The sequence below is a fragment of the Ursus americanus genome, chromosome 36, assembly GCF_024610735.1.
Source record: "Ursus americanus isolate L20-20 chromosome 36, mUrsAme1.1.p, whole genome shotgun sequence".
In the NCBI taxonomy this organism is placed as follows: Eukaryota; Metazoa; Chordata; class Mammalia; order Carnivora; family Ursidae; genus Ursus; species Ursus americanus.
In genome coordinates this window covers 26,052,585-26,067,920 of record NC_142162.1, presented here as the reverse complement: position 1 = coordinate 26,067,920, position 15,336 = coordinate 26,052,585, and the positions used below count along the sequence as shown (strand labels likewise).

General features: G+C 42.2%; 1 protein-coding gene across 6 annotated transcripts in view; it reads right to left on the bottom strand.

The window, feature by feature from the left end:
• STARD9 (StAR related lipid transfer domain containing 9) overlaps nucleotides 1–10,385 on the bottom strand; it is a 123,855-nt gene extending 113,470 nt beyond the window's left edge. For 5 of the 6 annotated variants that reach the window (XR_006775218.2, XR_006775219.2, XR_006775222.2 and 2 more), the window contains exons 1-4: nucleotides 10,265–10,381; nucleotides 8,993–9,135; nucleotides 5,412–5,481; nucleotides 3,663–3,779 (exon numbers count right to left, since the gene is read on the bottom strand). Coding sequence is in view for 3 of the 6 variants with exons in the window: in XM_087859112.1 (XP_087715238.1) it covers nucleotides 3,663–3,779; nucleotides 5,412–5,481; nucleotides 8,993–9,099 (294 nt within the window). In the remaining 3 variants the exon portion in view is untranslated. Of the gene's footprint in view, nucleotides 1–3,662; nucleotides 3,780–5,411; nucleotides 5,482–8,992; nucleotides 9,136–10,264 lie in introns of all 6 variants that reach the window. The other variant, XM_045771576.2, reaches the window with a different exon arrangement.
• Between the last annotated feature and the right edge of the window lie 4,951 nt (nucleotides 10,386–15,336).

Genomic DNA, 15,336 nt, shown 5'->3' with positions numbered 1-15,336 from the left:
ATAAAAAATAATAAATTATAATTCAAAAAAAAAGAAAGAAATGCTAATCTTGAACTTATCTTCTGAGACTATAAAATAAATATAAAAACAGCGAGGTAGAATGGTACAATGCAATGAAAAGACTACCATAGGAAGCATGGGTCCAGTCCTGCTTGGGCATTAACTGCCTGTATAATGCCATAAAAATCAAACAGCTATATCTGGGACATGAGAGGGATGGAAATATTTTTTATTTTCCTGATTGGGATTGCTACTGGCATTCAGTGGGTAGAGGCCAGAGATGCTGCTAAACATACCACTGCACGGAACAGATGCCCACAGCAAAGAATTTTCTGGTCAAAATAGAATTGTGGTTAAGAAGCCCTGGCCTAGATGACTGCTAAGTTCCCTTTGAGCTCTAACATTCTAAGAGACTATGATGAGGCAGCACCAACACCAAACAGAGGACATTCTCGCCAACATCTATCAAGCAATGGCTTATGACGTTGCCCAAAATCCCCCTATAGCCAGTGGGGGGAAATTTTCCCTCTAATATTTAAATACTCTGAAATTGGTGCTGTATTTCAGAGGGTGAGGACAGTCTTTCCTCACAATAGGAAGAAACCCAGGGGATGCCTGGGTGGCTCAGTTGGTTAAGCCTCTGTCTTCGGCTCAGGTCATGATCCCAGGGTCCTGGGAACGAGTCCTGCATTAGGGCTCTTTGCTCAGTGGGGAGTCTGCTTCTCACTCTGCCTGCCCCTCCCCTTGCTTGTGCTCTCTTTCTTTCTCTGACAAATAAAATTTAAAAATCTTTAAAAAAAAAATTGTTTAAAAAAGGAAGAAACCCAGGGATAAAGGGGATACAATCCTCCAAGAACTTGGTCCCTTGCTCTTTGCAGTTAGAATCTGTGCTTCCAAAGCCATGAGTCTTCTGGCCAAGAAGCTGATTTAAGTAAGTCTGAATCAAGGTCAGAATAAGATAATACACACAACAGCATACGTGAATCTCAAATACATCATGCTAACTGAAACAAGCCAGACTCAAAAGACTACATACTATTATATTTACATGGTATTTGGGAACAGACAAAACTGTAGGGACATCAAACAGATTAGCAGTTGCCAGGGACTGAGCGTAAGGAGAACAGTTTGACTACAAAGGGACATGAAGATGCACTGTTTTATATACTGATTATAGCTACACAACTGTGTCAAAACTCATAATAATGCACACTGTACATTAAAAAGGTGAATTTTACTGTGTCTAAGTTATACTTCAATAAAACTGCCCCACTCACCCCCACCCCCACCCCCAAAATATGACCACAAATGCTATAAAGAAGATTGTTGTACTTTGGGAGAGGTTGAACTGGATGACATCAAAATTCTTTCCACCCCACGTCGTGTGATTTTATGGCAGTCTGCCTCTCCTACCCTGGTGACTTCAGAGTTAAGTCTGGGCTCCAATTTCTGTGTTAAAACGATGAGTCTCTCTGACCAAATCCTGCCATCATTCAGAGATCTCTGGCCCTACTTTAGCTTGTGACAGAGGCTCCTTTCCTGCTATCTCCTATCTTAACTCCTGTTGGGACTGATGAGGGCCTTAGACAATTAATAAACAAGTGAGAATAAACCTCAGGGGATACAGGCTTTATCTCTCTGCACAGGCTTCCTGTCTAAATCCCATTTGATCTTTCCATTGAACTCCAAATCAGGCAACAGAAGAAGAACCATATTTATGAAGTCCTCTCCACTATGGACTTTCAGGCTTCCCACTACATTATTTTTATATACTTCAGCTATATAAACGTAAAATGTGAGCCTCACACCAAAATTACACCCAAGTTTATTGAGACATATATAGATATGTAGTTTTCTGTCTACACACATTATTGACCCAGATTATTGATCTAACAAATGATACACAAAATGGTTAATTTTTCTGGTATTCAGAATAGCCACAGGGCACCTATGTGGCTTAGTTGGTTAAGCAGTGGACTCTTGACTTCAGCTCAGGTCATGATCTCGGGGTCCTGGGATTGAGCCCCATGTCAGACTCCCCTCTCAGCAGAGAGCTGCTCCAGGATTCTCCCTCTGCCCCTCCCCCCACTCGTGAATGTGCACGCACACGCGCAAACACACACACACACACACACACACACGCGCACGCGCGCTCTCTCTGAAATAAATAAATCTTAGGAAAAAAAGAATAGCACTAGATATGCTATGGCCAGGGAGGACTAAAATAGCGATCAGAATGCTCTCACTTTCTACTAAAAAAGACCACTGTCTTCTATGACACATACATAGTCACAACTGTGAACTAATGTAGGAGTCCCATCCTCTTATTTGAAAATCAGCTTTCTTGGTTCTTCATGGTAGATCTCAGTGGAACAGATAGAAACACCAGGAACCAGACACCTCACATATGCTTGAGTGCTAGGATAAAAATCAAAGGTCAAAGACAAGCCTGTACCTGCCAGTGCCTCCGTATTCCAAAGGACAGAAAATATAGAGACTAGGTAATATCCATACTGACCTTCTCTGCTGAGCATTTATAGCAAACACATTGTCACTACACATATAGGGTGTTCATACTACAACAGAAGGAGCCCACAACAACAAATCCCACAGTGGTCTAGGGTCTTGTTTCCACATGTTCCCCTCAGACGAGAAGAACGGGGGAGTTAAACTTCCGTGATTTAAAATTATTCAATCACCTTCAGAAGTCTGCAGTAGCAAAAAATCAATACTGTCCTCTAAGTCATTTAAACTTGATAACATTGCTTCTTTGGCATAATCAGAAAAAGCTTCACAGAAAACTGAAACACTTAGCAGAAAACCTACATTAGCTTTTTATTCAAAAGTATATAGACTGACTTGGGTGCCTGGGTGGCTCAGTCGGTTAAATATCTGCCTTTGGCTCAGGTCATGATCCCAGGATCCTGGGATAGAGTCCCCTGTGGGCCTCCCTGCTCAGCCGGAACTCTGCTTCTCCCTCTGCCCCTCACCCTGCTTGCGTTCTCTCACTCTTCCTGTCACTCAAATAAACAAATAAAACATCTTAAAAAAAAGAAGAAAAAAAGAAACAGAGAGAAGTCCTATAGACCCACTTAGCCAGACCTGCTGCCTCAGAAACTTGTGAGAGAGCTAATTAGAACTACCAGACACAAGAAGGGTGACAGCCTTGCTGGGAAGGCCTTGGCTAGTCCTCTCAATCCTCAGCACGTCAATAGAGTTCACCTCTTACATACCTTGCAGACTGCCAGACTAGCTGTCTAGGCCTTTTATGTTCAGCCTAGGACCACAAGCACAAGCCTAAGACTCAAAGATACTAGCCTCTAGGATTCCTGGGCCCTTCTGCTATACATAACACAGGCCAAGTTTGAGGTGAAGCCATTTACCTGCCATAAGAACACTACCTGAACTAACTTGTACCCACCTGAATCATGCTGAGGCCCAAAGCTAAGTGGACCCTAGCCAACTTCTATGCCCTAGGCAAGCAGTCTTTTCCCATCTCCTTTTTTCTTTCTGATGGGCTCTCACTACTACTTCTCAGATCAAAACATTATTAGTTTCTAACCAAAGCATTAAAATAAGACCAGGCCCCCAATTTCATGTTAATTTCCCAATAATTATCCAGTTATGGAACACTGAGGAGAGTGAGAGAAATATGACATTACCATATCCTGAGATGCATATTGAGGGTCCTCTGGGTTGACTGAACAATAGCAGTAATCAAAGCCAAATGCCACAACCTTCTCCCGGGAGTCTCCAAAGCCATCTGGTCGATTGTCCACCTAAAATCAAACACAGAATAGAGTCTTCTCTATCATAATGTCAGAATCTAGCCAGTGCCACTTGATTCGTCCCTGCTATAGCTAGAGAGACCTAGACTGGTTATGAGAATCTTTATGTTATCCACCTGAAAAAGAAAAAAAGTAAACTCTGTCCTCATCTCATCAAATAAAAGTTCCAGAGAATTAAATTTGTCTATCACACTATCACCTATCTGCCTACATATGAACCAAGCTTAGGCGAGAAAGCCTTTCCCTCTCTGAGCATCTTCTTATCATGATCATTATTTCTCCAAATATTTCTGTAAAGGATACCAGGAGTGCATGAGTAATTCAGTGCCTGGGCCTGACAAACTCTATCAACCTAGGGCTTTCGCAGAGGTCCCTGGGTATCCACCCCCAGTGAAATAGAAAGCACACTGAATAGAAGAGTGAGGCCCAACCCAACTGCCCAGGGTAGATGAGGGTAGAGTCAAAGCTTGGAACCGTACTGACCTCCAGGTACTGGGGAGAATAGTACTACAGCCACATTGTTTTATCTTACTATTTAGACTCTGGACAGGGATAGACAAACCCTAGCACTAGCCACCACAAACTATAGTAGAAAGAGGCTGTCAAAATGACTAAGAAATTCTTAGGGGATAACTGACCTCAAGGAAGTAAGCAGCTAAGTAGGTGTGCAGGGGGCAGATTAGAGTTTGATCTTGGCCAGGATTTATTCTTAAAAAAACCAAAACTCTCAGCTCTCAGAACAAAGCCCTTGAGGTATGTAAGCAACAGAGATATAAATAAGAGACGGCAGAGAATAAAAGGTCTTTTTGTCCCTGGGGAGCGCCTATTGAAAGTTTGGCAGGTCCTATTCTCTTTTAGCAGAGAGCTGCTGACAAAAGGAAACAGATCACATCATGGGGTGGGCATGGCTGGTAGGCCTGGGGTCCAGATAACCCTCACTCGCACAAGTCAGCTTCCTCAGCTCTCATGAATGCTGAGTACCACCTGCAAGCTGTCTATAGCAGCAGTCACAAGGCCAGCTTCCCTGTCTCTCCACTCCCCAAGGACCAGAAAGAAAGAACCACTTCCACTTCCGCTATTCTGGTAAATGGAGGAATGGGTTGGAGGAAATCAGCCCTGGGAGGGGGTGATGGGTGGGGGAGGAAGTTCCAAGTGTTTGTCCAATTGTGACTCAAAGGTCAGTCAGATCTGTGAAAGAAAATCTGTAGCACGACTCAGGATAGTGACTGACTCCCTTCTGGGATCTGATGCATACTAAAATCTGTAGTAATGCCTCTAGATTAAGTGATATCAAATGAGAGGCTTGGGACAAAGTCTAACTGGTGGTCTGGTGAGTTAAATACAACCATGGATGTACCCAGCATGACTTATACTAGCCATGACGCCCATAAGCAGTAAGTGACCAGTTTCCAAACAGCTGCACCCTGTTTGACAGAACTTGGGCTGCAGTGGCCACAATCCTTATACTTCTTTCCTGCTTTATTTTTATACTTGCTTTGTATAAAACTCTTCCTTCTCCCAAACTCCCACCCTAAACCCATTCACATACACATCATCCCAGAAATCCCTGTAATAATACAAACTCCTCAGTGGAAAGAGAAAACAGTATAATTTCAGGCTTACCTTTAAATTTCTGATTTTTGCCACTTTGCCATCAACTTCCACAATAATTCTTCCCCCTTCTTTGGTCTCCCTAGAAACAAGACCCAAACCCATATGAGAAGAAACATTGCTTGAAAAAAAAAATCAAGAAAAGAGAAGCTGAGATCAGTGCTACTGGGACGAAATGTTTCCCTACTGCTGTCTCTATAAGTAGCTGTCCTGGGTGACATGCTTCTCTGGATCATTAGAATTTGGCTCTCGAAAAGCTAAGAATTACCCCTATTGAGCACCCTCCATGTGCTGGGCACTGTATTAGGTACAGTACATATTATACTTCATCTTATGCAATCTTCCCACTAACACACTCTCCTGACACGGCTTCCTACCGTATCTTCATTTTTTCAGATGGAAGGCTGAAGCTGAGAGAAATTATGTAACTTGTCCAAGGTCACACATCAAGCAGCGGCAGAGCTGGGATTTAAACCCAGATCTGTCTGACCACAAAGCCTGGGCTCTTAACCATACCCTTAGAAATCAGGCTTGAAGTTCTGGAGAGTATCCTTCGCTCAGTGCACAAGGCATCCTCTCTCATTTTCTCTGGGATTTTGAGCATGGATAGTAATGAGAAAGGTTTTGGAGTCCTCTCTGTTGAGATGCTGAGAACATATTTCCCAAATCCTATCCTTTTATCTTCCTAAATTGGAATGAGAGCCAAGATCCTCAAGAATTTTCCTATGTTGCAGTTATGTAGTAACACTGCTAACAACTAACCAACCCCTAAATTTACTTTAAGGGGCTTAATCCAAATGACCCATATACCTGAAGCCCAAAATGAGCAGAATATACTCCACTCTATATATAAAACCTTTTTTCATAACGTAAAAACCTTTAGCTAAAGTGCTCAAGGCCAGAATGTTAACAGATAAGAATTAAATTCATTAGCATTTCCTCCACTACAATGAAAATAATCAATTAAATTACTCCTAGACTGGGACCTTAAAGTTAAGAAAATATGTTCTGTCTCATTTTTATCCTTCCTCATGGTTCCCAGGATGTGACCTTGAGAATTTGGGGAGGGGAGGACAGGCACAGTGAGGCAGGGGTCTTTACATTTAGGGGTTTTTTTGTTTGTTTGTTTTACCTGTGAGTCTGAGATAAAGCCCTGGATAAGGAAATTTCCCTCTCCCATGTAAAAACATTTGTTACTTAAATTTCCTCAAGGCCCTAATGCTCTTTATTTCACATTTCATGCTAGATACTATTTAAGGCAGCAGAGATATTCTTAGTCACTCAGGATCATAAACCATACAACCCCCCCCCACACACACACAGCCCTCAACAATTTTAAAGAAAATCTTTCATCTTTGCTGTTAACATTTTACAAGATAACAGTTCTTTACCTTTCTCTACTTTAAGGTAGATTTTCTTATACCTCCTCCCCCTTTAAAAGTAATACACAGACTATAGTAAATTTGGACAATAAAGAAAATAAGAAAAAATGATGCAATAATTTTTCCAAATCATCTAATTTTTTTAAGTATGCCCTTTCTTGAGGATTCATCTAAGACTCTTTCACATAAAGCAGACTGAAAAGAAGTGTCTTGAATTTGACTTCTTGGAGGAAAGATACAAACTATAAGGGTAAGATGCTGCTCCTTCCTGGCCTGGACCACTGCCATTGGTAACCTAGTGATTCCAAGCTATTCTAAAACAAAATGAGGGAAAATTAAAATTGAACAGAACAGAAAGAAAGGGCACCAACCTCAACTGGGGAGCTGGTCACACAGAGTTCAATGAAAGTCTGCAGAAATGGAGCCTTACACACGGCAGAGTGGCACTACTACCACTTGCCTCCGGCATTCATTCCTTAAGATGAATTTCCCTTTGCATAGGGATAAATTGTCAGTTACACATTTACCTCTAGAACAATGTTTCTCAAAGTGTGGTCCACAGGCTACCTTCATCGGAATTACATGAGATGGTGGGGCTTATTAGTTCGAACTCCTATTAACAAGTTGCATTATGGGGGGGAGGGAGGTAAAAAACAAAACAAAACAAAACCAAGTTGCATTTTAACAAAATCCCTAGGTGGACTCTATGCATACTATAATTTAAGAATCACTGTCCTAGAAGGGAAAATAAGCAAGCCATGACCATTTATTATCTATTCATTTGTAAAACTTAAAAAAAAAATAGACAGCTAAGTATAAGCAGTAATAAAAAAGTTAAAAATTATATAGCTAACACTTTACTGGACACTTAAGACAAGCCCTAAGTACTTTTAATGTTTTCTTTCATTTAATCTTCATAAAAAAACCATTGAAGTAGTTATCCTATTTCACAGATTAAAACACACACACACCCCCCACAGAAAGGGAATATAGTATATGAACAGTAAATTTTGACAGGGCAGGGGTGCCTGGGAGGCTCACTTGTTAAGCGTCTGCCTTTGGCTCTGGTCATGATCCCGGGGTCCTAGGATAGAGCCCCACATTGGGCTCCATGCTCAGCGGGGAGCCTGCTTCTCCCTCTCCCTGCTGCTCGCCCTGCTTGTGCTTTCTCTCTCTCTCAAATAAATAAAAAAAATCTTTAAAAAAAAAAATTTTTTTTTTTTTGACAGGACAGTGGGGAGTGTTCCAAAGCCTACAACATTGGTAAAAGAGAACATGTTCTCTTAATGATGAATGATTTTGGACAGACCAAGGGACAGCAACATATAATGAGCTACAGGCTTTCTAATTATGGGAAACTATGAGGAGTAGGGAGGGAATGTTCCACATTATCATTTTACTGATGGTCAGTTCTAGTCCTACTAAGCAAACAGGCATTTGATCAAGAAGTACAACTTTTCTGTAATCTCAGAAGGAAGGAGCAGCCTGGTCTATTGAATAGAAACTTAACCTACTTTTAGACCTTAAACAAGACCATTTTCTCATCTGGAAAAATATTACAACATCAGATCCAATGATTATTAACTGAATCTGTGCCAAAGACTTATTTGAAGGTTGAACAAACCATATAAGTAGTAGAGTCCCTACATTCAGATGAGCTTCAGCAAAGATGGTGGAAGTTAACAAACACTGGAGTATAGCTGCATCTCTGTAGGCTTCTCTGAGGAGACAGGAGTGGTCTAGACTTCTTAGCTGGGGGGTGGGGAGTGGCCACACTGTGTTTATCCATGTTTGCTCCTGAATCTTCAGCCTGGTATAACCTACTCACACCTGGGTATCCGCAGTATTGGCATTCTACTTCTTGATGCTGAAGGTTCTTAACCTGACTGAAAGTAAATAAGCTTTTGTGCCTTTCTTTCCCCCTCACTTTTGTTTGATGAGATAAATTGCTCTCTACTGTGGCTGCAAGTAACTCAATTTCAACACCATTTTCTTAATCTAATCCACATTATTATAAATTCCTAGCTCTCAAGGAATCAAGAAATTAGTATCAGGAGTGGCCAAGGTAATTATCCTGAGAACCCTAAAAGAACAGTTTTGCCAGAAGATCCACTAGAGGCTACCTCCAAGGTGGCATACTTCTATGAAAACTACTCAACCCTAAGTAACCACATCCAGTAATGTAGAAGCCAGATGTCATAAACCACTTACCAATCTAAACACAGCAGTCCAGGCATGTGCTGCTTTCCTTCTTTCTCCACGTATCTCTTTTGTCTTTTTCCTACTTTCTTTTCTGTTCTTCTGTTTCCTTCCCTCATCCCATCGCTCTCCTCATTACTCTGTCAGTTGCATGACTTCTCAAAACAAATCACCACCATATCAGGGACAAATATAATCCCTGCTAGTACCGAACTGTTATGGGGGACAATGCATTTTTTGATCCTTCTGTCCAATTTTCAAGCCATCTTATGTCCTGGAAATTTTTAAACCTCCCAAATAATTCCACTATATATATAAAGAAAGCTACATTCTGCCAGCTTTGTCTCCCTCTCACCAAACAACCAAAACTTTTCTGTTTTCTAACAGCTTAAGTTCTTTGTTCTCAGTGTCCTTTCTACGGAGCGCTCTCTACACCTTCTTCACCTGTCAGCAAACTCTAATAGCGCTTTAAAAAGCACTTCTGGGGCACCTGGCTGGCGCAGTTGTAGAGCATCTGACTCTTGACCTTGGGGTGGTGAGTTCGAGCGCCACATTCGGCATAAAGATTACTTGAAGACAAACAGTTCAAATACCAGCCCTTCCCTGACTTTCCAAACCTGAGTGGAAAATCAGTGAAAAGGGAAAAAAAGCATGTGGCTGGACATTGGAGGCCTCAAGAGCTGAGAGGCGCTGCATCAGAGTCACGCATGAGGAAACGCGCACTGACCACGCTGAGAAAAGGATTAGAGTAACTTCCTTCTACTTCACAGTTGATGAAAGCACGATCTCCCTGGGCCCCAATTTCCCTCTCACACCTTACAAGCTGGCTCTCTCCGCATCTCGGAAGAGAAACCCACGTGCGCCCAGGAACACACGCAATTCTCAGTCCCCACAGGTACTCCAGAGCCAAGGAGAGGAGACTGACCGCCCCTCTCCCCGCGTCCTTTCCCAGCCCTGCTCAGGGAACTCAGTGAGAAAGGCCCAACTCGTGCACAAAGACTTGAGCCGCTGTACCCCAAAACTCCTGTTCACAGGGCTCCAGGGACACGGACAGAGCGCACCCCACCCCTGACGCAATCCAGGAACCTCTATACCCCAGGACACGATCCGAAAGCTCGCCCAACGGCTTTGTCCCGGCAGGCCTTTAAGGTTTCCGGACCCTGGCCCCCTGGGCCACTTTGTGTCTGACTTCTCCGCGCCAGAATCACTTGAGGGAGAGGCGGAGACCTCACCCTCCTCTCAGCTCTTTTGACGCCTCAGGCGCCCCCTCCCTCCCAGACTCACCTCTTGCTGAGGGGCCGGACCCTCACGGCCACCCGCACATTCGCCATCCCTCAGCCACCACCCAAGCAGCAGGTCCGCCCAGTGGCGGCACCCCCGGCCCCAAGCCCAAGCCCAACCCGGCCCCGCCCGCCCCACGCGTCTCACGGGACGGCCCCGCCCATGCGCGCGCAGTGGGCCGGCGTGGGTGGTGCCTGCTGTGCCTCAGCCAATCCTGAGTCCGATGGGCGGGAGTTCGTGTGGCCCGGCCCCGCCTGACGGGCCCGCCTCGCTCCGCCCCGCCTCGCCCCGCCCCGCCCCGCCCACGCACCTCCCGGCACGGCCCCGCCCATAAGCGCCTCCGTTCCATGGGGCGGTGCCTGAGGTGCCTCAGCCAATGATGAGCCCTGCGGCCGAGAGCGCGCCAGTCCTCTCCGGGTACTGCCAGGTCCCACCTACCAGGATCTAGCTTTTGTTCTCGGAGGGTGCTATAGAGAGTCAAGTAAATAAGTTTAAGTTTCGGTTAACGCGAAGTTTACAACGGAATTTGCTAAATACGTGTATTCGCTGCGTTGGCCTGAGTTGTCAGTTCTTGTGCTTAAATTTTGGGGGCTGAAATGAAATGAGGAACACCGATGTTTTTGCAGTTACCAGAAAAGAGCAGTGTCTCTTTGAAGAGGCACTTGGAGTGTGGAGAAATTTAGAGTGCTCCAAGCTTCTCTCGATTGTGATGGAACTTCAGGGCCACTCTAGCAGTGTTTGTGGTCGTGGAGAGAATGCTGTCAGTCACAAATGGTTCATTAGTTCATCCAAGAAGTAACTTGAGCACCCACCAAGAGTCAAGTGCTGTTTTAAGGTTGTTGACAAGGACACAGCCCAAGTCTTCATGGAAATGAGAATCTACAGGGAAGGGAAAAGAGACAATAACTATATAAACTGTCGGGATGCCTGGGTGGCTCTGTCGGTTGAGCGGCTGCCTTCAGCTCACGTCATGATCCCGGGTTCGGTGATCCAGTCATGCATTGGGCTCCTTGCTCAGCAGGGAGCCTGCTTCTCCCTCCGCCTGCTGCTCCCCCTGCTTGTGCGCGCGCTCTCGCTTTCTCTCTCTCTCTCTCTCTCTCTGGCAAATAAATAAAATCTTATATATATACATATATATATGAAAACTATTGGAAAGTTTTAAGGAGAAAGTAGAATTATGTGATTTATATCTTTAAAGGATTGCTCTGGCTGCCATTTTGAGACTAAGTTGAGGAATGGGGAAGGATGAAGGCCCAAGAGAAACCAGTCAGAAGGTTATTTTAGTATTCCAATGATAGTACTTGATTCATGGTGGTGCCTTTAATGTGTGTCAGGCATGCTCCCATAGCAGTTTACCTTTGCAGTCTCTCCTCTCTCATTTGGAGGTATTCTTCCCTTAGAGTGTTAGGACAGTCGGTTTAGTACTCAGATTCACCCAGAACCCTAGTCTTATGAATGGCTTCTCTACTCACTGTGCCTTGCAGTGAAAAGAATCACTTCTAGGGAAAACAGTATGGAGGTTCTCCAAAAAATTAAATATAGAATTACCTTATGATCCAGCAATCCCACTTCTAGGTATGTATCCAAAGGAAATGAAATCACTATCTCGAAAATATATCTTCATTCCCATGTTTGTTGCAGCATTACTCACAATTAGCCAAGACATGGAAACAATCTGTCCATCAAAATATGGATTAAAAAAATGTGGTGTGTGTGTGTGTATAATGGAGTATTGGACATTAGAAGAAAGAAAATCCTACCATTTGTGACAACATGGATGGCATTATACTAAGTGAAATAAGTTCAGACAGAGAAAGATAACACCTGTATGATGGAATCTTAAAAAACAAAATTCATAAAAACAGACTAGATTGGGGATTACAGGGCTGGGGTGGAGAAAATGAGAGTATGTTGGTCAAGGGATACAAACTTCCAGATGTAAGTTCTAGGGATCTAACGTACAGTATAGTGACTAGTTAACAATACTGTATTGTATACTTGAAAGTTGCTAAGAGGGGCACCTGGCTGGTTCAGTCGGTAGAGCAAGTGACTCTTGATCTCAGGGTTGTGAGTTCCAGCCCCATGCTGGGTGTGGAGATTACTTAGAAAGGGAAAGAAAGAAAGAAAGAAAGAAAGAAAGAAAGAAAGAAAGAAAGAAAGAAAGAAAGGAAGGAAGGAAGGAAGGAAGGAAGGAAGGAAGAAAGAAAGAAAGAAAGAAAGAAAGAAAGAAAGAAAGAAAGAAAGAAAGAAAGAAAGAAAGAAAGAAAGATTGATTTTAGGAGAATAAATCTTAAGTGTTCTTACACCACAACAAAAATAGTAATTATATGAGGTGATGGATATATTAACCAATCTTATTGTGGTAATCACTTCACAATATACACATGTAAGAAATAATCATGTTGTATACCTTCAACTTATGCAGTTAAATATGAACGATATCTCAATAAAGCTGGAAAAAAAGTATTGCTGTGTTAATATATTTCTATTTTCAGGTTGGAGAGGTTGGCACAACAATATTCTGTATTTTCAAAACTGTATATGCTCATAAATATTTCAATATGGGTTTTTAAAAAATAAGGACCCCTTTTTAACATAGCCATACTACTATTATCAAAATCAAGAATATTAATTCCTTAATACCATAAATATTCAGAGTTCAAACTTCCCTAATTGCCTCATAAAGCTGTTTTTTTTTAAACAATCTGTTTAAATCAGGATCCAAATAAATTGGGTTGATATGTCTTTTACTCTTTTATTCAGTAGCTTCCTTGTTCCTCTCTTTCTCTCCCTGGCATTAATTTATTAAAAAACAACAACAACAAAAACAGGTCATTTTCCTGTAGATTTCACACAGACTAGATTTTGCAAATTGATCCCTGTGGTGATATTCAAGTATTTTTCTATCCTCTGTATTTTCTGTAATTGGTAATTCAATCCAGAATCTTGATCAAATCAATAAGTGCCTGTCTTGTGTGTGTGTGTGTGTGTGTGTGTGTGTGTGTGTGTGTGTGTGTGCTATTTGCAACCACTAATGATTATCCTCTGAGCTTATTGGGTCATCAATTCATTAGGGCTTTGAAGGTATGTGGAGGGATGGCGGTGGCTCCCCACACCACCAAGCAATTCTCTGACACTAGCTGGGTGTCCTACAATTCAATTCAATTCTGATACTATCTACTCAGAGATAGCATCAGATTCCAAAGGTTAAGGGCTCAGTCCCATTGGACTGCCCTCCACTTCCAATGCCAATAACAAACTCAGGTTGTTACCTGTGCTTAAGACCCACTGGCTACAGATTGGAGGTTCCCACAAACCCCTCCCGTATTCAGTTAAAATCTTAGAGTGGCCTTCAGATGCCAGTCAAAAAATCTAGGATGTTACCTGTACTTCTGACATAACTGGGTGTAATATACCAGAAGTTCCCATGAGCCCCTTCATGGGTTCAACTAATTTGCTAGAAAAGCTCACAGAATTCAGGAAACTTATTTATTTACTAGATTATTAATTTATTACAGAGAATATTAAAGGATACAAATCAACAGCCAGATGAAGACATACACAGGGTGAAGTCCCAAAGGAGTTTCCATCCTCATGAAGTTCAGGACCCAGCATGGTGGCACATGGAAGTGTCCTTGTTCCCTAGTCTGGGGAAGAAAGATCTATTCTCTTAGTTTGCTTTCTTTTCTTTCTTTCTTTCTTTTTTCTTTCTTTCTTTCTTTCTTTCTTTCTTTCTTTCTTTCTTTCTTTCTTTTCCTGTCTTCCTTCCATCCTTCCTTCCTTCCTTCCTTCCTTCCTTCCTTCCTTCCTTCCTTCCTTTTGGGGTTTTATGAAGGCTTCATTACAAAGGCATGATTGTTTAAATAATTGACTATTGGCAATTGATTCAACCAGCTTCCCTTCCTTCCCAGAATTCAGGGAGGTGAGAAAGTTCCAACCCTCTGTTCACATAGTTGGTTCTCTTGGAAACCAGCCCCCATCCCTAGGCCCTAGGTGGGGTGAAAAAGTCACCTCATTACCAAAACAAATGACACCTTTAACAGTCTCATCACTTAGAAAATTCCAAGGGTTTTAGAAGTTCTATGCCAGAAATGGCATAGTTACAGTCACAATTTTACAGGATCACAAAGTGATGATGCTCTGATTTTATCATTCTTCATTTCTTTTGTTTTTTTAAAGATTTTATTTTTAAGTAATCTTTACATCCCACATGGGGCTTGAACTCATAACCCTGAGATCAAGAGACACATGCTCTACTGACTGAGCCAGCCAGGTGCCCCTATTGTTTTTCATTTATGAGTTGAAATACTTCTATACAGAGCAATTTTTCCTCATCAACTATTTGATTATTCTGAGGTATAGTTTACATTGCAAAGGCAGGACAGATGCTTGATTGTTTCAATTACCAGTTTTTAAAATAAGTTCGTTCCCTGGCACTTCCCAATGGTGGTTAATGAGTTGTTGTTTTTTGGGGCGCCTGGGTAGCTCAGTCGTTAAGTGTCTGCCTTCAGCTCAGGGCATGGTCACGGCGTTCTGGGATCGAGCCCCACATCAGGCTCCTCTGCTATGAGCCTACTTCTTCCTCTCCCACTCCCCCTGCTTGTGTTCCCTCTCTCACTGGCTGTCTCATCTCTGTCAAATAAATAAATAAATAAATAAATAAATAAATAAATAAATAAATAATCTTTTTAAAAAAATGAGTTGTTTTTAATATTATTATAAATTCATGGATTTAAGCATATTTGATTTGCTTCAGCCTATTGTACTTACTATTATTGATAGCCAAATCATCCCAACTTTGACCAGTGGGAACCTCACTGAATTCTGACTCAGCTCCAGTAGTCTTTGATAGCTTCCTTTATTTCTGATATGACAGGACGTTCCAGGTTCATTTTGAACATTTCCTGCTCCAAATGTGATATCAGCCATTTCTTCAAGGATTTCTGATCCTTTTATGTCTCTATTATTTATTATCTTAAAAATTTTTAATTGAGGTAAGACTGACATATATTATATTAGTTTATCTTAGGCTGCAAAACAAGTCTTAATAAATTTAAGAGGATATCAAGCAATGT